The sequence below is a fragment of the Poecilia mexicana genome, unplaced genomic scaffold (genome assembly GCF_051168715.1).
Source record: "Poecilia mexicana isolate PSO_F unplaced genomic scaffold, ASM5116871v1 scaffold_14, whole genome shotgun sequence".
Taxonomy (NCBI): Eukaryota; Metazoa; Chordata; class Actinopteri; order Cyprinodontiformes; family Poeciliidae; genus Poecilia; species Poecilia mexicana.
In genome coordinates, this window is record NW_028263383.1 from 220,443 (window position 1) to 244,594 (window position 24,152).

The 24,152-nt window shown below is 39.3% G+C and overlaps 1 protein-coding gene across 1 annotated transcript in view; it reads right to left on the reverse strand.

Annotated features, from left to right (window-relative positions):
• Positions 1–24,152, reverse strand: part of LOC106914847 (roundabout homolog 1-like) — an 84,572-nt gene that overhangs the window by 52,034 nt on the left and 8,386 nt on the right. Inside the window, 1 exon segment of the mRNA XM_088012491.1 lies at positions 10,397–10,723. Coding sequence (XP_087868617.1) covers positions 10,397–10,723 — 327 coding nt within the window.

A 24,152-nucleotide genomic window follows, 5' to 3' on the forward strand; every position in this document is an offset into this window, starting at 1 on the left:
TGAGTTTTTGACCTCCGAGACTCAAATAATTCATGTAAATCTCAAGGTGGAGGGACATTCTTTGGAAGGTGGTTGAGAGAGGAATGAAAAGCGAACATTACAAACAAGAAGTAGCTTGTTTTTGTCATCTTTCCAATATCTGCTCTTCACCCTTGACCCGGCTACATCAGGGAGCTTTAGTGGCCTTGAAACCTTAAAACACATGACCAGAACAACCCACAAGTCCCCATTAGGGACACGGCTGGATTGTAAATTGACAATAACCTAAACGATGAACTGAACTGAGGGCTGCCCTAGTGACTCGCGTGACATTATTGGGTCAATTAGTGACATTTCTGGGTCTACCATTGTGACTCTTCTTACTAAAAATTGCAAGCATGTTAATTGGCACCCATGTTCAGAAAAGAGGTCGTCTTCTGAATGAAAGGTGAACTGTTTTCAAGAAACAAAATAATAGATCCAGTTGTCTTCTACATACACAGGAAGGATTTGCATTTGTTGGGTGATCAGTTATTGATTAAGCTGCATGGAGTATCTGTCAGCTGATCTCTAAAAGAAAGAGCCAGAAAGTGATGGACTGGTAAACACTCAGCACTGTAAGATACGCCTTATTCTATTTGCATCATTCTTACTCAAACTGATTTGATCGTAATGTTTTTGTGTTTTTGGCACAGTCTATCTGATTTCCAATTGAAGTGAAGCTAACCCATGTCTTTTCAAACTGATTATTTGTGTAGTTTTTGTGATGAGATAATCAAATAATAGTGATGAAACTACAACATATTTACGCTTTGCCGTTAGTCAAACTGTGCAAGGAGCGTGACGTTTTTATATCATTATGCTTGCAAAATACAGCAACAGCTGAATATGCTCTAGCAGGAAAGACTTTCAAGTGACAAAAACACTTTTGCAATGTAGGGCAGAATTCATTGCCTCAACTGTGTACATGAAATTTGCACATACAACAGTGTGTGGAACTTTTTTTTGTAATGTTGAGCACATTATTGGTCATTAAAGCTGCCAGTAAGGAGATTCAACAACAGCAGCTCCTTTATAAGCCTGTCTGCACATATAAATGTATTCCCAAGGGAAAAGAGAGAGAGAGAGAGAGATGCTCCAGAAGGGAGAGGAGGAGGGCAAAGATGGCAAAAAAACAGGGGATGCAGAACTGACAACCCAGGCAGTCTCAGGGAACGCTGTGTTGGAATTGTTCCTCTCATTATTCTTCTTTTCAGCCCTTCTTAGCCCTTTAGTGTGCTGGATGTTATAAATTACGTCCGCAGGCTGTTAGAAAATACAGCAGCTTATTTGGTTGTGGTGGACAAGCGGTAGGAACAATCTCAGATTTCCATTCTGTGTCTGTGCCGCTGACGTTGTTCAGCTCCTTAATAAGACACAGCATGATTTTTATATTAATTTTTGTAGTTTTCTATGTTATTACATGCTAAGCATAACTACATAATAATCTCTGTTATTCCAAAATACAATATTGCCTTGTACATGATGCTACAAACACTGTGTGTCTGCTCTGATACAAATGTACACTGTGCAGCAAATCTGATATCCCAGTTCTATTTAAGGATGAAGTGAAACAGAAACCGATAGTCCAAAGTGTGCTGCCTATCTGGAAAAAACAAAAAAAAACAGTCAATTGAATTTCAAAGCTCTGCAGTTGTCCCGTGTTTCAAATATATTATGTATGCAAGGCAGGGAAACAAAACGAAGCATCCGCATCCAGTAGATTGCATAAGAATTCTGATTAGTTTAATGATAGTCAGAAAAGTTGGCATTTTAATCACAAACAATCATCGAACCACAATTACACAGCGCACCATCTGGAAGAGCGCTCATTTTTCATTTTCATGCCTTGAAGGCACTGTCAGCGTTTGACAGATTTATTTATTTATTTTTTTGTTTTTGCTTTTTCTTGGATGATGCGATACAGCAGCTCAGATCAGCTAAGACAAAAAAAATAAATAAATAAAAAAATCTCTGATGGACAAAACACTGAAACAAAGTTGCAACCTTTGACCTCCCCCAAGGAAGTAAGAATCAGCCACAAGCGTGGATGAAGTTGTAGCCTGTGACATTATGTAGTGATGGGCAGAGGATGGATAGCTCTAATATCTCACAAAAGGCTAAGCCATCCCTCTTTTCTTAGCGACAGCAGGATTAGTCAACTGCTGTAAGCCGTTAACTCCAATAAGCCTCGGCGCTGACAAACCCGCAAGCGTGCGGTGCGGCGGACGTTAGACGCATCTTGCTTTTCCTGAACTCATGGCTCGTTGCATGTTGTGACTCGACGACAACGGGTTTTCCCTATTAATTAATTTTCAGTTGTTAGAAACAGTTTTGCAGCTATGAGCACATCACTGTTGATTACCTCTCCCTCTGGGAAGTTTCTGTTGCGCTGACACAAATCACGCATGATGTCATGGTAAACCGACACAACGGGCGTGGAGTTTCACTGGGAAACAGATAGAGATCAGGCAGCTTTACTAATCTGGGGGGAAACGCGACTGGCACCGAAGTTCGAATCCGAGCAGGAAACAAGGAGGGGGATCATTTTCGGCTGTTTCTTTTAAAGGGGAAACAGTCGGAGCTGAATATATTACAGCAAAATGATACCTGGCATGATACGGATGGAGGGGGAGGGGAGGCTCCCCCTCCATCCGTGGCTTTTGGAGTGAGACGCCAAAAGCCATGTGTGTAAAATCACTGAAACTGTACCACCAGAGACATACATCACACAGAAGTGTATGCAAAAGAAGAGTTTTGTTCATTTAAATCTTGCTGCTGTTCTTTTTCTCTTCATCTCTTTCTATCACAAGCTACAAATGTGTTGATGCTTGAGCTCTGGTTATCAGTTTCAGTTCATTCCTAGTTTTATTTATGTGTTTTTAAGCTAACACATGCCTTACAAATAGGCTGTATTCTGGTTTAATTGGCTGCATGCCACATAATTAGTCAGCTAAACCAGGAAAACTCCAGCAGATTGCAGTGGTTTATGCCAGGTGGCGTTCAGCGACTTGCATAAACAATCATCCCTCGAAAACACGTTCATGCATCGTCGGGATGCCGTCACACCCTTACAAAGTATTTCATCTGGAATGTATCTAAACCAAAGTAGTGCCTACTTGGAAAGTGATTGATTTTTTATGGGGTTTTTTTACAAAAAATTTTCACGTATTAATCTGAGAAGTTTTTATCCAGACCCCTTCTCCCCAATAAAATAAAAGCAAAGAAATCAAACAGATCAGGGAGGAAGCTTAGCTTATGATTAGGTTATAAATCAAAACTTAAGATCTGAGCATCTTTTGAATTGATCATCTCACTCATCGAAACGTGGCTATCCATGTAAACTGACAAGCTGGGAAGGAGCATCTCTAAAATGTTTTAAAAGGGGATGAAATAAAAAAAAAACATCTCCATTTTAGGGGTTTTATAACTTATTAAAATGGTGAAACACTTGCTTGTATGCTTCTTAGGCTTGTACTTTAATGAATATTTCCCCTACAGACAGTTTGAATCCAAAGATGCCTCAATTGCTGTTTTACCTCCAATGTGTTTAGTCCTATAATACAGCCAAATGTGCATTTGTACATGTACGACTGCCAAATGCCACACCTAATAGTTCATTTAGAAGATTTTATTGTCAAACTTCCTCCAACTCTACTCAGTGGGTAGAGGGGTATATAGTTCTGCAAATGAACATGCAGATTTGAAGGAAAGCCCTTCCAAATAAACAACAGCTGTCGTTTCAATCAGAAATACAGGCTGCATATGGGTGCAGAAAAATTCTGGTAAAGTGTGCTTCAGACAGGGAGACGCACGAAAAAAAGCAAGATTCTGTCTTCTGCTTTTACTGCCTCACATTTCGGAGCCATATGCTCCATATCAGAAGCTCTCGACTGCTTCTCCCCTCCTTTTCTCACAGTGCCGCCGCAAGCCAAGCGAGCTCTTCCCCCTCCGTCCCGACGCTCCGCCGCAAATCTATCTTGTGGAAACGCTGAGCCAAAGGGAATATAGCAACTAAAATTGTTTAGACAATACTTGCAGCGCACTCGCCCTGGTATCCAGACTGTAAACACAAACCAGCTGTCCCCAAAGTGTGATGCTTATTCACAGACGGCTCTAACCACGGGCCAACTTCGGGGAGAACAAGGAAGCGGAAAACGGGATGAGAAACAGCCGGCCTCACATACTGTTACAGACAATTGGAAATGACTACAACTAGACATTTATGTCTTCCTGACAAGAGAGGATTTCTAGTGTGTCAGTGCTTGTCTATCAAACAGTATCACCCATTGTCTATATGAAGTGAAAATGACAATGTTTTTTGTTTTTTTTTTTGTTTTTGATGTATATGCAGGTCTACTGCCACTTGCACTGCTTTAACGTGTTTATCCTGAGTGACTGCTGACTGGATGCTGTCAGCAGCAGGTGACAGGCATTTCAAGAGAGGAGCCATTAGCTAATGGATAGGGGCAGGAAGAAAAGGTATCGGACCTCCGAGAAGCCGCAACAGTCTATATACGCCGCTTTGTGCATCTCTCGTAGCCTCGCATTTTCAGTATGTGATTATAATAAGACTGGGCTTGGAGAAGCAAGCTTGCAGTACATCCGGAAAGCGTTCACAGCGCTTCTCTTTCTGTTTCTGTTTTTTTTTTTTTCTCGCATTGTGTCATTATTCCAAATTGTATTAAATTAATCTCTTGCATCAAAATTTGGCACATAAGCACCTCATTATGACAATGTGGAGAAATGCTTTTGAGATTTTGGCAAATTTATAAAAAATTTAAAAAAAACTCAAGAAATCCCTTTTACATAAGTATTCACAGCCTTTGATTATTTTTGTTGATCCACCTTCAAGTCTTTTTGAACATGACGCCCCAGGCTCAGCTCTTCTATCTCGGGGCAGTTTTGCCCGTCGTCCTTTGCAATTCTTCTCAAGCTCCATCAAGCTGGATAGGAGATGTCTGGGCGGCCATTTTTAGATCTCTGCAGGGACAGTCAGTCAGATTCAAGTCTGAACTCTGGCGTGGCCGCTCCAGGACATCCACGGAGTGGTTTTAAAGCCACTCTTCAGATCTTGGCCATGTACTTTGGGTCGTTGCCCTGCTGAAAAATGAATCATCGTTCCAGCCTGAGGTCAAGCGCTGACAAAATGTAACGTGTCTCGGAGAAACAGCAAACTTTGTGATTGTACATCAGCATGTAGAAATTAAAACTACACTTTTATGTTCATGAAGTAGCCTCTGCTGCTGCACTGACTTGGTAATGGTGACTTCATGAATGCTGTTTTAATTTTCTTTTGCGTAACATAGTCTAAGACTTAAAGTCAACCTTGCCCTCCCCATTGCACCAGATATGTAATTGTTTTTATCCCAGTTATTAAGTGGATTTAACCAGAGCTACATTTAGCATGCATAATCCAAACTTTAACATTCACTTCTCTTCCTGGAACACCTTTAATCATTTTCCCCCACTTTATTTTCTGAGTTATCCAAAGTACAGTATAATCAAGGTCTCTGAATCTATACGGCTTTGAATTTGGAGGTTTGTTTACTTTCCACTGATTGAGCTCCAGATTATGTCAGTGGAACGTCTTTGTAACCTCATTTTTTGAAATATATTTAAAAAAAAATGGGGCTGATTTCTTCCTTCTTCCAAAACACTCCCAATTAGTTACAGTTTGTCAGAAAAGGACAACACATCATGATTGCAGCACTGAAACAACCTGTTTTTAGAAAATAGGGGAGGATGTTTTTCTCACATTCAAAGCGTTTTAATGGAGTCACTCAGGGATGTGTTTCAAGACCATTTTTGTTGTCATTTCTAAACACGTTTCCACCCACGGTGCTATTACATCATTGTGACGATACACAGTTGTAAGAAAGCAAAAAAAAAAAAAATTAAGCCCAATTTGGATTTTAACTTCCAATGTTCTTGCTGTCACCTTTTGGCAAACAGCAATTTGACAATCACAGTTATTTACTTTAAGAGGCCAACCTTTTCTTCCCTCATTTTGTTCCCATTTTCTCAGAAGCGGCATGGCTGTGTGGTTGTCAGTCCTGTCTTGTGGCTCGTTACTTCATCAGCGCAGTGTTATGGTTTAACCTCCAGTCCCAACCATAAACCTCACTTTCCTCCAGCAAATGGCAATGTCCAATTAGTTTAAGACTAACATTTACTCCTTCCTCTTACTGAACCTAAAAACTGTCCTAGTATCCAATAACCTTTAGAGTACACGGGCGGTGACTTTGCCTTCACCTCAATAAAGCGCTCCATGATTGAATCAAGTGGCTGAGGTCAATAGGACATATGTTCATTTCCCCGGGTCCTCCAGGGTCCCTGCCGGCAGAAAAAATATGCTGAGTGTCTTCTGTGACATTTATTGGACAGGAACCAAGTTATATCTCTCTTTTGCCTTTTTTCCTATTTCTCTTTTGCTTTCAAGATGGACTTCCAGTGCAGTGTACGGGTGTGCATGCGTGGAAGTGGGCACTGTGTGCGTGTTGTGTATAGTTACACAGTATTTCCACCCTGTGGTCACGCTTCTGGCACCGGCACATACTACATCTGTCAGTGTCTCAACGGCGTCACCTCAATTTTCTGCCAACAAGTCTTACTAGTGTGCCTTGAAGGACAGATACTTCTTTCCTCTCTGTATTCGATCGCCGTCTGTCTCTGTCACTGCTTTCCTCCTCGCATCACTTTGCATCTGTCAGCTTTCAGCGCCGTCTTTTGTCAGCCCCCTCCTTCACGTTTCATCATCTCCGCCTTACTTCGGTTAAATCGGAACAGCGGCGGGAAGAGTCGTAAAAGTCATTCAGATAATTAATGTGGAATCGAGCTGAGTTTTTTTTTTTTTTCTTAAGTACCAATTTTTCCACTCTAATTTTCACATTTACTCCATTCCTGAGTGATCAAATGATTAATTCTCGGGGGGATTCTTGATGATGTTCTGCTGTTTCTCCGCCTGCCTGGGTAGCTGACTCGATGAACCCATCAAGTTATTTAAAGTGACAGGATATTTGTGACAACGAGTCACGTAAAATTTATTATTATGACCTGTCACGTTTATTTTTAGAAAGAGGTTGGAAATCAGAAAATTCACTCAGTAAATTGAGGTCATCGGGTCTTGCTTGCTCTACTTTTTTTAGTTGTTATTTTAAGGAAAAAACATCAAATCATGTGAAATTGTTTTAAAAATCTTGAGGAGATAATATTAACCTTAGTAAAACAAGTTGACCTCACAGTAAGGATTGTCATGATGCAAAAGTACTCATTCTATTTAAATATTTGTACATTTTATGTTGCATAATGTATTTTACTGGGATTGTATTTAATTGACCAACACAAAGTAGTGCAAAAGTGCAAAGTGGAAACAAAATTGTTTTCAAAACATTTCGGAAACATAAAAAAAATGAAACGTCTAACATCTATGTGTGTTGTAGCTGCTAACCGTTTTTCTTCTCTAGGCTTGCTCTGCGTTTAGCTCCATTTATCTTCACAGGATTTCTGAACGGCTTCCATTTCTCTGCGGAAGAAAAGCATCCCCTCCAGCACGATGCAGCCTATGCTATGCTTCACTGTGGGGATGTTATGTTCAGGGAGCGTACATTTTTTTCCCCACTTACTTTAATTTGCCTACATGGCTTGTGACAAACTTTATGGAAGACTTTTTTTATGTCTTTAGCTTAAAACTGACTATATTTGTGCCACTTTTTCCAGGCAAGCCAGATTTGTGGAGTGCATGACTAATAGATGTCAATTCATTCATACCGTTTCCTGCCTGTCACATTTTATTTTACTACAGAGTATCCAAAAGACTGTCTCATAAACTATTTAAACATGGTGGGGGTTTCTCCGAGGTGTTTGTAGCAGAGCGTCTTAAGCCAGTTCAATGAGGCACGTGAGAGCAGACGTCACAATGGGACAAAACAGGAACTATCGTCTTATTTCAAAGTAAAAATCTTAAATATGGATGCAACATGATGTCAAACTTTAAGCCCTTAAACCATATCAGAGCCACATAATTAGAGCTTTTATTTTCTACGTCAGACGAAATCACATGCTGATAGGAACGTTGTGAGACATACTTCACTTTGACAAGAAATACCACAGCTTTTAATTGCGATGATCTCTCATACCACAAGAGCTCTTCACTTCCCGAGTAATCAGCATACAATGCTCCAGTTCTGGCACGGCCAGTCAAATGTTCGTAATTTGTAAACTCGTCTAAATATTAAGGTGGTTTTAGGGGCTAAGAGCAACAATTAATGTTCCCACAGCTTTCACAATTACCAGTTTTATAAATCTCAAGAGTTCAGTTTTGACCGGCTAAGAGTCTTTAAAAAACTGTTAGTGGCTAACAGCTTTTTGTGGTATTCACAGATGGCTAATAAACTATCCATCTTCTGAACTGTCACTGTTTACTCCTTTTACCGCATACAGAAAAGGCAGCCGCAAAAGTGATAAATGTTTCTTAATTGTTTATGCTGTCATCTCGCACAATTAGACATCTTTGTAAGATGACTGCCAGCACAAGAGCTTCTCCCTAGTTCCGCAGTAGTTGCTAACTTTGGTGAGCGATTTCAGCACTGCATGAAAACTAATCTAAAAAACAAAATACGTAAGAGAAACTCAACCAATGCGCAAGGTAAGTTCTTCTTTTCCATTTTCTCCGTCATGGGATCTCTTTGTCTCAGCAGCTTTTTCCAAAAGGCAGGTCTGTTTAACCACCTAGCCCCAGGGTGAGCCATGAATCTGTGTGACCTCTGAAGGATGAAGTAAGGAAATATAATTCATCCGAGCAGCTTCAACAAGTCTTCTCTGTGTTCCACCTCGACCCTAAAGCCTTGCAGTAAATTTTGTGAACTACAAGTAATAAACTCTCCGCACCCCCCCCCCCCCCCGACCTCCACCCGCCTCTGAGAGGCCTTGGCTTTCCGAGGTCGGACTGCTGATCTAGCATTACTGTGATACACTTTGACCATTGCCTTCATTATGATGCAGAAGGTAAAACTTACACTGGAGGGCCGTCATTATTGTAAAACCTTGGTGCAAACCCTAGAGGTTGAAGCTGTGAAAGCTGACACAGCTAAGCAAAGCGGAGGCTTGACAGTAAACGATGGAGAAGTGTGCTGTGTGTGCGGGCACGTCTCTGGTCGTTAACCCTTGTCACCAACACCTCCCTCAATCAATGCCTTCTTTATGCGTGTTATTACCCAGTGTTTTCGGATTTGGAAAACCTTTGCTCCAATGGGACTTCATCCCCATGTGGCCTTCTTTGCTGAAGATATTTCTCCAAAGGTTGCATATACTGACCTTTTGCTCTTTGCCCTTTCTAAGGGCATCCTTCCATCACTGCATTTAACATACAGACATTTATTATAGCTGTAAGCAACCTGATGGATTCCTGCTTGAGATAAACCCGTTCAACTGGAAGCACATCAACACTTTTACACATGCATGACTCAACAAGGCTGGATAGTTTTAAAGTCTGTGCCATGTATAAACAAATCAGTTCATAACTGTGAAGGAAAGCTGTCATGTTGTCCTGCTGGATAACAAGGAAAGTCTTTTATAGCCTCAAACTTTTTTTTTTTTCAGGATTGTCCTGCATGTTAGTTTCCCCATGAATTTTGACCAGGTCCGTATCTCTTCAGAAGAAAAGCATCCTCACAGCATTTCGCATCTCGGCAAAACGTTTAATATTATTGTCATAATAACAGAGAACCTTCTTTTACATGTATGGCCTGTGGCAAACTTCAGACAGGGCGTTCTTTTAACAATGGAAGGTTTCTTGCCGCTATTGAGATGGCAATAGCAGTGCCAGTTTCCAAAACACAATGTAAAAATAGACAGAGGAGGTCATTCATTACCACTGATAAATCACAGCATGAGAGGACTGTACGGATCCCCTTGTTGTATGTTTGTCGTATGTTTTATGTTTCACTGTTTTAATCTCTAGCATGTCCTGACATGTTTATTTTGAAACTGAATAACTTCTGAGGGCAATTGGATGTACTGAATTTTATCGGGGGCTGTCAGAGTAAAGGGGATAAACATAATTTGTTTTCCTTTTTTTAGATTTTGTAGCACCAGTGGCCATTAGTCAAAGCTATCCAGTAGAAAATGGAGAGGAAGAGATGGACATGCAGCAGGAACCTCGAGGTTAAGGATTAACCCCCCCCTGACTGTTACATCCGTGACCAGTGGCCCAGACATATCAAGGATATTTTTCGCACGTTCTCGCTATGCTACCGTATGTTTAATGTTTTTTTGTGCAGATTTATTCTATAGGACTATTTTCAGGCAACGTGTTCTAACGAAACTGGTGGATATCAACACAATCGGGGTCGGGGGGGGGAAGAACAGGGGCACTTACTAGCTACTTCCAGGGATGCATTGTGACTGATCGCCTGGCCCAGATAATTTCGGGCCACACAGACGTAGCTGCCGTCGTCTGGCTTGCTCCGACGTCCGTGGACGATGCGCAGGAAGAAGAGGGATCCGCTGGGCAGCAGCATGCGGTGGGAGCGCGGGTTGTCTCGGTCCGTCTCAACGCGCTCGCCATCTTTGTACCATTCCACTGTCGGGGTTGGACGGCCCTCTGCCTTACAGTTGAGCGTGGCTGGTTCCCCTTTGGACACAATCAAATCAGACGGGTGCTCTACAATCCGGGGTGGGAAGTCTTCCTGTCGGAGACGAGACCCTGGGAAGGGAAGTGGGGAAATTAGCTGTATATTAATTCTGTATGTTAAAGTAGAACACTGAATATGTCACAACTTAGAGCCATAAAGAAATATACCAAATAATCCCCCTGGTAAAGTTGACCAAGAGAAACAGGCAATTAATACCAGAAATGTAACAGAATGTAAATCTTTTGTTTTAGCAGCTACAATCTCATCAGATAATGTAAATTATAGTAAAAAAAAAAAAAATCCAACAACAAAAGCAATGATGTGTGGAATCTTTCAGGAAGCAATATGTCTCAAAATATGAGACAGATGTCTTTGAAAAACAATAATGGTATAACTTTATACCGCTTTGGAAAAGCTCCAAGGCTGAATTTAAATAAGATAAAAGCATCACGCATGACTGTTCTGACGGAATGATGTTTTCCTTTGTTTCATTTTTGCACGCCTGTGTAAACTTAAACTCTAAATTTTTCATGCACTTCTATCTATCACTCACGATACCCCTTCACCATATGAACCCAACTCCACCACAGCCTGTAAATAAGACATAGAAATATGAATCGATACTTCCAACCACACAAACACTAACAACCACAAAATCCCCTTTAATCCCTGATTCACTGCTGAGATGTCAATCAATCCGCTCCCTCCACGAAGCTGTGCAAGGCGGATTCCCACTGAGGCTGAGGACAAACAAACCCCCCTAATGACTTCCAGGTACACAACTCTGATGCCTCTGCACATCTAACATTGCATTCATCTCTTTCCAGCCCACCCCAGCACAGTTAACCTCTCACACTGTGCCACTTCCTATCCTGTAAACACCCACAACCCATCTCTTCCTCTCATTTTTCTGTAACATCACCTAAAGCCGGGAATTTCCTTGATTCACTGCAATCCAAACAAAGCTAAAAAGTGCTACGGAGTGCTAAAAACGAATGACAGAAACTCATTTTTCATTTGTTAAGTACAAATAGCTCAGACCAGATTTGACCACCTTTTGCCTTTGAAGCTGCTTTCATTTTTTTTTTTTTTGTGGCATGGAGTCAACAAGATGTTGAAAACATTCTCCAGAGATGATAGCATCACTCAGTTCTAGCAGATTTTGTTGGCTGCACGTCCGTAATGCAAATCTCTCATTCCACAAAATCCCAAAAGAGGCTCTGTTCGATTAAGATCAAGAGACTAAGGAGGGAGCTAGAGTATTGCAAAACCCACATTATGGTCGAGAACAGAGAGACGATTTGTGCTTTGTAACGTGGCTTGTTTTTCTGCTGGAAATAGCTAATTAGTTGATGGTGCACTGGGTTCATAAAGGGATGGGTATGGTCACCAACAATACTCAGAATAGGGCAATTAAACAAGGTTACATTGGTTCTAAGAAGCCCAAACTGTGACAAGAAATATCCCCATTTTGGTGAAGTGCAGCCTCATTTTATTTGATTTTAGATGACTTGAGTCTGACCTGGTGTTTTCTTCTCATGCAGTTGCTCATCTGCTTTGAGAATCAATGTATTGTGGACAAACAGCAATACGGGGTAATAAACCACTCTTTATTGTGTGTAAAGAAAGTTAACAAAAGAGACAGTTGTGTGTGAAGATCCCAGCAGATGAAAACAAACAGTCAGACCAGGATGTCAGGCATCAACAGCCAAAATCCCTTAAATCTCCTTTTTTTTGTTTTCCCGTTCTGATGCTCAGTTTGAGCTTCAGGAAGTCGACTTCAGCATGTTGAGATGCCTAAATGCATTGAGTTGCTGCCATGTGAGTCATAGATTTTCTATTTCTGTTAATAATCCATGGGATAGGTGTATTTATTAAACCAGCAAGTTAGTATACATCCAGTGGCCAGTCCTGAGTGGCATTCATAAGGTCAAATGGAAAAAAAAAAGTATCATTTTTTCTTTTAATTAGATGCAGCAACACTAAGATTACCTGATATTCTTGCACCTTTTTTTTTTTGTTAATCTTTGAGAAAATCTAACTGAACAAAGAACCCTTATTAAAAGCGTATTGGAAGTAAGAATTGGTCAGGAAAAGTCTAATCATTGCACTTTTAGTAACCACCGAGTTCTGAATACAGAAATGTGTTGTTCGAATCAAAATACAATACGACACGTAGGAAAATATTTCTGTAGATGTCATGCTTCCACATCTTACTGCATTGTAATTCCATGTCAGCAGAGCTTTTGCTGTTTATCTGATGTAATACTGTTGGGACACATGTTGGTTCTTTTTCATGGGGCTGACAACAGAAGCTTCCACAGCTTTTAGCAGGGCCTGACTGTAATGTGTCAGTGGCCTTGGAAAGCAGATAATCCCCCCCATGCTCTGGTGGTGAAATCCTACATTCCCTTTGCACCCAGTAATACCCACACGCAGGCATTTAGCCACACTGATAACGCCTTACAAACTGAGAGGAAGGTTTGTGGTGCAGTTTAATCACTTGTGTGTTTTCACATGTGTACTTGCTGCTTTCCAGAAGCTGATAAAAGAAAACAGGATCTTACGTGCAGCCTTCTACGACGTCATACCGCAAGTACAAAAAAAAATAAGAGCATAAGATACATGCATGAGCTCATTATTAGAAATTCTCAGTTTTTGCAACCAAAATATTTATATGTAAATATAATATTTCTGGTACGGCAAGTCGAATGTTCGTAATTTGTAAACTCGTCTAAATATTAAGGTGGTTTAAGGGGGCATTCCTCAGTGTGACCGCTGAGGAAAGATCCTGCGTGAATCTGAAATAACTAATCATTTTTTGCGTTCTTTCTTTTTCAATGCAATAAGTGGTTGACTTAACACAAAATTTGCATTCTTATGAAAATCGAAGTTTAACAAAAGCTTTTTTAAGCAAAGGCATCCAAAAAATATATACAGTGGACATCAGGCTAGTTGTAGGCCAGTGTTTGTGGATTTAACCGTTCGTTGATTTTTACGAGGAACGTAACTCCAAATTATTCGCTCAAAATTCACACAGTTGCAGATTTTTGCTAAAACATTCAAAATATAATGCAGCTAAGGTAGCTGAAATATCTGGGCGCAACGCTACTTAGAGCCATATGCTTTTGACTGGCGTCTGTGAAACAGCCAACCCAGGAGTGCAATTCATTTTCCTTGGCGCTGATTGGCTGCGCCCCTAAATAGAAGAGATAAAAACTGTAGATGTTAGCTTCTGATGTAGTGCTTAAATGGTTTCTACTGAGCATTTTAAGGCATACTGATATATATATATATATATATATATATATATATATATATATATATATATATATATATATTTGGATTGAACTATTAAAAAAGGCAATTTTGTGTTTTTAGAGGGGGTCTCAGGTATAGCTCCCACGAATATCGCAGTCCACTGCATTGTTCTGGAACCCTTGAATACAATCACGGGTAAGATATTTGTTTTAAAATGGGTATAGTAGATGTAACGCACATAACATAATTTTGGGAAAAAAATGTAAACTTGCTGTTTTCTATACAGAGACCTCCAAAATTACAGGTACTCGTATTAATTCTTAAAGTAAATATTCGCCAGGTAGAATTGATAACTACTCTGCACACTGTAGGTGATATTAGCTTAGTGACAAAGGAGAAAACGAGGAATCCTATCACATAGGTGTACAAGATAACTTTAAAATACCTCAAGAAAATTAAAACTCCTTTCTGGACACCAAAGTAAAGCAAGGACAGTCAATATTGCCCACAGAGCTGCAGGGAAGAAGTGTAAATATTTAATATCAGAACAATTCTCCACACTGTCTAGACGAGTAAAGAGGTATCAGAACAATACAAACAAGACAGAGACTGTGGCCTTTGGTCCATGTTTACAGCACACATGCTGCTTTCCTTGTTCTTAATTGTGTTGGACTGACGCCTGGGGGTCCGCACACGTCCCTAAGCTCCTTGGCATTACTGAGAGGCAATATCAGTCTGCCACAAGTGGGCCCCCAAAAGACCAGGCTTTATCTGCAAAGGGCCAGCAGCCAGCATGAAATCAGTATGCAAAAACATGCACACAGGTGCACAGTGAGGTACATGCTTCCAAACCAAAGGCAATTTGTTGCACATTTGCAACAACAGAACAAGTCTCAGTTTTTTTTGTTTATTTTTTTCAGTTTGATGCAGTTCTGTTGTTTTGTGGAACCGACGGAGTGGGTTGGAAAAAGACAGCGAGAAAGGAGCTTAGCAAAATCTTTTGTCTTCATAAAACCAAGTAAAGTATGAAGGAAACTTATTTTTATGTGGCGAATTGGAGAATAATGAGCTTAATTTCAGTTTTTCATAACAAAACTGGATGCTCCTACACAAATACCACAATTCATCATTGTTATATTCAATGTGATTGCGCATATGCAGTTGCAATAACCAAAGGTTTTATGTAGTGATGCACTGATTTAGTGGCTGATATATGCGACTTATACATTTTTGCAAAGCTTTGACTTGCCTACACCCGTTTTAATAAATGCTGATTCCGTTTTAAGAACTAGAACATCAACAGATGCAAGAAAAGCATAAAAATATTTTTTTTCCTGCCTTCCTCCTATGTGTAGTCCAGAATTAATAATCACTAAGATGAATGCCACTGTGTGAAAAGAGCAACAAAAAGTAGTCTCTGTATATATATTAAGTAGATTCTTACTTTTTGGCTAAAAAGAAAACATTTTCAAATCCATGTTCTGCTACCAACAGAGGTTACAAGATCTTAAGGATAAAACCAGCCATCTTTTGTGTACCCCAATCAACCTTCTTATTATCCATTTATAGTATTGCTCTCTTCCTCCCCCAATTTATGAACATAACATGCGTTATGCTGTACAAAATACAATATTAACTTTGAACCTGCTTCACTCAGTGACAGCATTCACACAGAGAAGTGCCTTTGTCAGAATTATCTAGTAACGCTTACGGTGCATTCACTGATCATAAAAAGATTGAACGTTTTAGCTTCCGGTTGTCTGGTCAACAGTCAGAACCAAGCTAGACAACAACCAACTGTAATCAGCGGCTGGTTTCTCAATATCATTCTATTTTTAGACACATAAATGTCAAGTATTCAGGGAGGTTTGTAAATCTTGCACTCGCCTCTGCCATACAAGCTCACGCCTATTTTCGATATGATCAACAAATACAATAAAACTGCATGAGACAGGAGTAAAAATAAATTACAGACATGCATTCCTTTGAGTCTAGGTATTCAAACCGTAAAAGTGGAACGCAGAAAAGAAAGTATAAGGGCATGCATTAAAGGAAGAGGAAGAAGGCAGCTTTTGGAAAAAAACAAATGATCACCCCACTCAGTATAATAACACACTGCAAATGCAATTTTCCTCAGTCCTGGTGGTCGTACACGGGCCCACCCAGGTGAAATTTAAAACATAATATTTAGAACGCATTGAAGACAACCAATGTGACGGCCTAGATTCAAACCAAAGACACATTCAGAAACAGAATTTCACTTCACTGTCTCATTAACCTCCTTTGTGGAAGACACACACACATACTCGCATTGATCTGAACGCACAGACGAAGAGCCGGGTTTCAGAAATCTGCTCAGATTCATAGATGCAATTCTCAAAGAACGCGCATAATTGTCTCTTTGTGGTTTATCCAAACAAGACAGTCATTGAAAAGCAGTTGGTGACATTTATGAAGCTAGAATGCTCCAGACATATTGTCACCCTTTGATGCTGCTAAAAGCTGACTGACACAATCAGACTGCTTTGTTGAGACGACGAGAGCCGCAGCGGTGGTTAGATTTCAACCGGCTATGCTTTGAGAGATCGTATGCCTTAGTGTAAGCGCCGGGTTTTTCTTTCGAGAAGCAGGGGCCTGAATCAGCTAATAAAGGAATGGAGATTTTCTGTGCGGCTTAGGGAAGAGCAATAAATAGAACGTCTTGTTAAAGCAACCCTTTTTTTTCTTTTTCAAGCCGCAAAGGTCATTTAGTCGTTCTTCTTTGAGACCCAAGGGTTACATCGTTGATCAAAGTCCAAACTTTTAATAGCAAGCAGAGATTTCCAGAAGCTCCGGTGGTTACAGCTGTGGTTTTGTAAGTCGAGTTGCACCACGCCGGAACAAATGACCATCCACGGAGGATAACGAGAGAAGAAAAAATGACACATGAGAGATTTGAGCTGAAAGAGCATTTCAGAGACACCAGTGACATGTAAAAACAACTGAACCCAACGACATCAAAAAGTGTTGGTGTAAGAGAGAGATAGGCACCGGAACGAAAACATTTTCACACCACTGACTCTTTTTTATGATTTTGGTCATCCACTTTAGAAAAACTCTAACTCAAAAAAATAAATAAATAAGACTTTAAATGGGTGTTTTTAAGAATAACCTGTCTGAATAATATACTGTCTGTATGCTGACAGAATTTCCATTTATCGTTATCATTATGACTAACAACAATAAATCCCTAAGACCCAAAGTGGAGAGTTTTCAGATTTTGTTAGTAGTTACGTAAGATCTTTGGGCTTCACCACACTTCCTCACATCTGGCACTTTGTGACATCTTGTGTTCAGACAAATGGCTAAACTATATATATTTTTTTTAATCTACACTTATCTCTAAGAAACTTGTACAGCCCTGGTGATGTGCAACATAATAAAAAAAAAAAAAGTCAATCTGAATGGATATTATCATTTGTAGCGATAATACCAAACATTTTATTTATTTGAGTTCCTCTACACTTAAATCACTTTCCCTGTGATTCAATCTCAGGTACTAAACAGCTGATGCAAATTGTGTCTTCCTTCTAAGAAACTGAATTTAAAAAATTAGAAAGCTGTAACATGTCACACATTAGATTTAAATTTAAATATCATAAGCCAATTTGATGACATACACTTAGGGGTGTGAAAACACACACAGCTCACTAAACCGTACGCAACGCCTGGCTTGTGAAAACGACAAGTCACAACATTTTGGGAAATCTAAGAAACTGTTTCCCACAGAGGCGCAGAATGTTCCATTGTAGGTTTGACTATTCGTCTCCTTCTGATTTTCATGCTTGTCTTCATCTACTGCAGTTCTAATATCAAAACAACATTCACATTATATAGCAGATGTCTTGCGAATTTGATACCGAGTATTGCACGGTCGCTTTTGTGCAGAACTACTCAGTTCTGGTTGGATCAGAAATTAAGATTGGAACTACAAATTGCGTGATTCCAGAAAAATGTAAATTGCTTTTTAATTTAAAGCAGCGAGAAAGCTTAAAACCAGATGCCATCTTCTGTGTCATTAATAGCTAACAGACTGTCGTATTTCTCAAAGGGCTCACAACAGTCAGTATCTTGTCTGTCAGTTTTACTATTTTTCTTCTTTTTTTTTCTTTTACTGAGAAAATAACTTGTTGCAACACTAGCAATTTAAAAAGTATTAGGGGCTTTTTCATTGCTTTTGGAACTGAGCACTTTGAGCTTTTTGTTTTTTGGCACTTGTGGTCCTGATTGAGCAGCAATTTGACAGGAACAAGAGTGAAGAGAGAAGAGGAAGGGATGCAGCAAACAGTCACAGACCTGGAATCAAATCCAGGACATTGAGAACAACAGTCTTTGCATTCAGTGCTCCAGCTCTACCTATTGAGCCACACAGCGCTCCGTATTTTTGGTACTTAAAGATCACAAACAAATATGTACAAAAATGGATTTTATTGGGGTGTATTAGGCTCACAGCTTTCGCAAAACATAGCCTTTATCGATGTCATGAAGCATAAAATCAGTAGTTACAGCCAGAAAAAATAAAGAAATACATTTAAAAAATGCTCCTTTGAGGACGTTACCCTCTTTTTAAACTTTTATACATGTGACTTTCAAAGGTTCAAAGTTATTTCCAGGACCAGAACCCTCGCTGCCTGATTTTGTTCATTACATTTGAAGGTAACATCCATCTTCCTAAACATCTCATAACATTGCAAAACAAATAAGCCAATTTAACTAAATGTCAACCATTTCTCTTTCTCATTTCCTGCAGACACGTACTCTAAATATACACACTTACTCATTTGTAACATGAAATACAATGAACCAATAAATACCACGCATTCTTTCTCAAGCTGTAATAAACTGCAATTAGGTGGAAACATAGAACACTGTCATTCAGTCAAGAATGCGGGGGAAGGAATGCGAGTGTCTCAGGGCCGGAGCGAGGTGTCTGAAATCACGCTTTCGCTTGTATTTTGGTCATTAAGCCGAGTTTGAACATGTGTTTCCAATCCCGAGTTATGAATAACTCTAGTTACACTACTAGACCATACTGTAAGGCAGTCCGTTCTGCCCGCTGCCCTTCCAGCAGCACAATGCAGCAAAATGAGGCAAGTCTTTGGGGAGGCGAGCCAAGGTCATGTGCATGATAACACCTCCCGACTGCAGCACCCAGATGTTTAGGGCAAGATATGAGGCTACGGGGAAATGTAAACTCCAAGAAATATGCTTATAAGCTTAGCCACAGGCTCGGCAACTGATTTCACCAGACGTAGAAGCGACTATTGATTATTGGTCTTGTCGTATGCAGAAGTAATACCGAATTATGGAACGTCAGATTTGATGGCCAGAAGTTACTTACTATTACTGAGTAGAAGTCTGAATAATTGACTTAGTCTCTGAATTAAATAGCACATTTGTTCTAACAGATTTTTTCTTTTTTCTTTTTTTTTTTTTACAATGCCATGAGAAAAAAAAAATAGTTGGCCATCTGTTAAATGCTCACTGGAAAGGTAACAAGCGAGAAGTCCCCGGGGTGCTCTCGAACCGGAACATTGCTGGTGCATGATAAACATCTGAGCCAAGTAGGTCATCGGGACACTTTAACCAGAGAGCAAATCCATCAAGCTGTCTGTGACAGAAAGTGAGGACCAAACATATTGGACCCTTCAGCTATTATCACTCCAGTTTTTTATGAATTGAAGAATATTTCATTGCAGCTCTTGAAAATGTTTTTAGCTCAGTACAGTGAACTAAAAGGCGGCGTGCTCAGCGTATTACAAAAACATGCCCATGCCTTTTATGGCTAATCCCATTTTATTTCTAACAGTGAAATACTCTTGCGAAGAATAATCCCCATCTGCCATATGCTGTGCGTTATATCACTTTGGCGCGGTGAGCGAATGACCTGAGGTGGGTGATAGTCTGAAGCTTACCTCCTCTATTTGTGATGAGAAGAACCTGAGAGCACAAGTGCCCTGGAAAGGCCAGCAGACAATCCAAGGGGTTTATTTTCACTCCATTAAACGTTCAGCGAAAAGAAAAGTGGTTGTACACGGCATTGATTATGGCTCAGGCAGAGCTTGGCGCTGAAACTTCACAGAAAAAGAACAGATACTGAATTTGCCAAGCGGCGGTTTGTTATTCGATAAATGTTGCAAAGTTACTTTTTCATTTATTGATTTTGGCCACATGTATTTAGTCGTTAAAAAGCCGGTCACAGGTTTATGTCAAATTATGAAAGCGGCAAAGACCTTAAGTAGAAAGAATGCAGAACCTAATAGATGTTCTTTCATTTTACTACGATCATATTTAGTTCACCTTTAAAAAGAAGTATTTTATAAAATGTGTTTCTTTTTCACATGTTAGTTGTTAATCAACAGCATAGCTCACCCATTACATCTTTTTATACCTCTGTTGCTAAAAATCTATTGAAAAGGTATGAAAATAGCATGAGAATTTGACTAAACAGTGTAAATTTACATTTAGAAGCAAAAAAAAGTTACATTTTTGGAGATATAAGGTGGCAGTGGTGAAGTTTAAAAAGATAAAGAAAGATATGTTACCTGTGATTCGCGTGAGAAGCATGATACTACTAAAACTGGAAACTGCATTTCCCACGAAAATGTCAAGATAGCTTGGCGGCTGATTCTAGTTTTAAACAACAGGAAGTCTAACAGAACAAGAAAGCTGTTCATTTTTATTTTTGCTTTTCATTTTTAACCTGTGTCTCCCAAACCACACGGTGGATTTGCGAATATAGTAACCCTTTTGAAAGTCACTAAGTTATGGTAAGGGCCTACATTGCCTCAGGAATAAATATGGAGATTGCTGTTTTTGTAAGGCTAGCTCTGCTAACCATGCTAAAGCTAATTTACTATGTTAAAAAGCAGTTTCAAGCTTTATAATCAGTTTGTTTTGGTAGTAAAGCTGGTTTACAGTAACTGCTTTTTCACACGTGGCGTGATGTCACCTCTGCTCATAACATAAATATTAATGACCACTCAGGAAGGCTTAAAAATAAATGAAAAATATGGAGAAATGTGTCTCTTTTTTACCATGGTATGTCACATGGTATGTAAACGAGGATTGTTGAGCGGTGTTTGCACTGTTTCAGAAATTTAACTTGAAAACTGCCCTATGATCATCTCTGCACTCAGATATCGTATATTTTAATAAATGAGACCCACTTAGAGAAGAGAGAGAGACTTCAACTTGAGCACCAAACTGACATAAAAATAATGAATATATAAAAAAAAGAGAAACCTGTTGATAGGCAGTGGCAGATTTATCAAGCTCTGCAAATTAGCATCTGTTTGCAGATCCTAAATAACACCTGTGGGAGTGTCCGCTGCTGCGGGTGATGACCTAAAGCTGCTCAGTTCTGGTAGCACAGGAGCAACCGGCTCATTTCAATAATGACTGAAGCAGTCTGCCAGGAGACATGCAAATTAGCCCATCACTGTAAACAAGCAGACCTGTAAATAATCAGCAGCTTAGAATTTGGTTCCACAAAAATAAATCTGATCACCTGTTCTGGTACTTCAAATATGCTGCGAGCCTCGCAAACAAGAAGCGGTAAGCTGCCACTACATTCACCCCAGTGTCAGTGTTACGGGCTTTTACATAAATATATTCATCTATACTATTTTTTCATGGTTGAGGATCAGATGTAAAAGTCTCAAATGTTGTCAGATTTGAGAAACGAGCAATCCAAAGAGCCTGCAAGTTCATTCTGCTGGGCGGGTGCACCCTGTGATTCATATAAGAAAAAGGAAAATGTATGCTTGCCTCTTTTAGGCTATTGGGAGGAATAAAACGGGAACATTAAGAATGCCTGTGGAGAAAATGTGTGAAAATGAAATACAAAATCAGAAAGATCTCAAATTTTTTGTTCAGCATGTTTTTATAACTAATGCATATCTTACATGTAACTCAACTCACAGTGAATTTTCATAATATTTTGTTGCAATATATTGGAGCATTCTCAGCCATTTTATATAACACAATTGAATAATTGAATTTAATGCTATACAGAGCATTGAAAAAGTACATGCCCTATTTTCAGATTTGATCTTCTCTCTTTTTTTGACGCAAATTCCATTTTTTTCAGTGTCGATTTTATTTCTCAAGGCTGAAAAACTATTCAGATTTACCTGGCTGTATGTGAAAAACTTACTGTAGCTGTAAATTGTAAGTAATTAAAACTTAACTGGTTGTAATAACTGCTTCCCGCTGTCCTCTGCAGAATTGTTATAATTCAGCCACACTGGAAGTTTCTTTTAGTGTAAATTGTCCATTTCAGCATATGCCACAGCATCCTAATAGAGCTTAAACCTGCAATTTTTAAAAATGTTTTTCAGCTTTTGAGCCATATCTTGTTTAGCATTCAAATTTGTTTGATGATCTGAAACCTTTCAATGTGATAAAAAAGGGAGAAAAATGTTTACCCTATAGTCAAAAACTATGCTCACTACAACAGATATAATTGATAGTGTGAGTGTGAATAAATAATATTCAATTCAACCATATTTTTAAATGTAAAATAGAATTTATTCTTGAAACACTGATGCTTACAATCTCTGATAAATCTGTGCAAGCAGACTGTAGCCACTAGAGTCTTTAGGGCATGTATGTGTGGAGCATATCAGTTCATAATACTTTGACAGGCTATATTTGGGAAATTACAGAGGGAAAAGGGAAATCTGACTGCCTTAATTAGGACTTGAACTTGGACAGGCAATTTATGTCATATGTTAGCATGGAAGACTCCTGCATAAAAGCCCCACACACCCCTGAAGAGGGTCTCACCACATCTGAACCTTCTGAAATTACTTGAACCTTCCCAGTAATTGAACCTCCCTACAGACATCAATTTTCCATTTGCACCAGCCAAGTAAGTAAAGTAAATAAAATCAGTAAGTAAATTGTGAAGTTTAAAGTATTGACTTGGGGGTCGGGGTGGCTACGAGCGGAATACAAATGGATGAGAGACTTTTGAAAACCCTGTGCTATTTTACACAACAATTCTTACAACTTTGTACTGGTCTATCACATAAAGCATGAGGGGGAAAATGCAATGAAATGTGTGACTGTAAAATAAGATGATTTAGTAAAGGTAAATGGATAAATAATTTGTAAGGAATTGTGTTGGGGTGAGGGTTCAATGTCGTTTCCATGGACACTACTGAGCTGTTGGGACGGCAATCTGATTGAATAATGAGGTTAAATGATGACCGCACAGGTCCAACGACAGTAAATGAAATTATTTAGAATTCTATTGTATTGTTTTTTTTTTCTCTCAATAAGACTTTGTATCTATCATATATTCATCAAAATCAATTATTGCATGTCAGTAAACGTCTGGATGATTTGAGACACAGTCATCCATCTCTGTAAGTGTCTCTGCAGAAATCAGAAGCTGCTTTTGACTTGTGACATAAACGATCCTGGCATTGTCTGTGACATGCATGTTCACTCTGCTGCACCCATGGTAACCTTGTGAAGGTGAGGGCAAAGCAGTGAAGATATCTTATTTGAATATCTATTAAAATCAATTTTCTTTTTTTTTTTCCACTGAAAGTGATTTTGCATGTGTGATCCATAAAAGAGAATAAAGACCTTCCAAAAGGCTATAAAAGAAACGAATGGACTAATATTCACTTGTGCTGCTAGATTTGTTTAAATATTTTTGTTAGCTGAAAATATACGAAAAACTCAGATTTTTATATATTTAATAAATTAAACATACCTCTGAAGAGTGGCCTCCAGGAAATTGTTTGTTTTTATGCCCTGAAGTACAATATGGATTTTTATTAACTTGTTTTTAAAATAATTTGTGACCGGCGATTCCACCTTAAGGAAAACAGTCTCCAGCTGCCAAAGTAACCACATCTGGTCAAACTTAACCTTTGGAAGTCTCCATAAACTCAAAAATTACAACGAGGTACCTACAGCAGGCTCTTGCTGCAGTTGAAAAAAAGTCTGCAAACACATGCTTCGAGAATCAGAAAGAGACTGCACAAGTTTAATTTTCATCTGACGTACGTAAGGACGAAAACTTTGAATTTGGCATAAACCATGTAGTTATGGGAATGGAATCTCCTATCAGGTGCCAAGCATAGAGTTAGAAGTATCGTGGTGTGAGGTTGCTTTGCTGAAGCCAATTCACAATCATAGACTCCAACGTGAAAAAATAAATAAAAAGTAAAAGCCTACCAT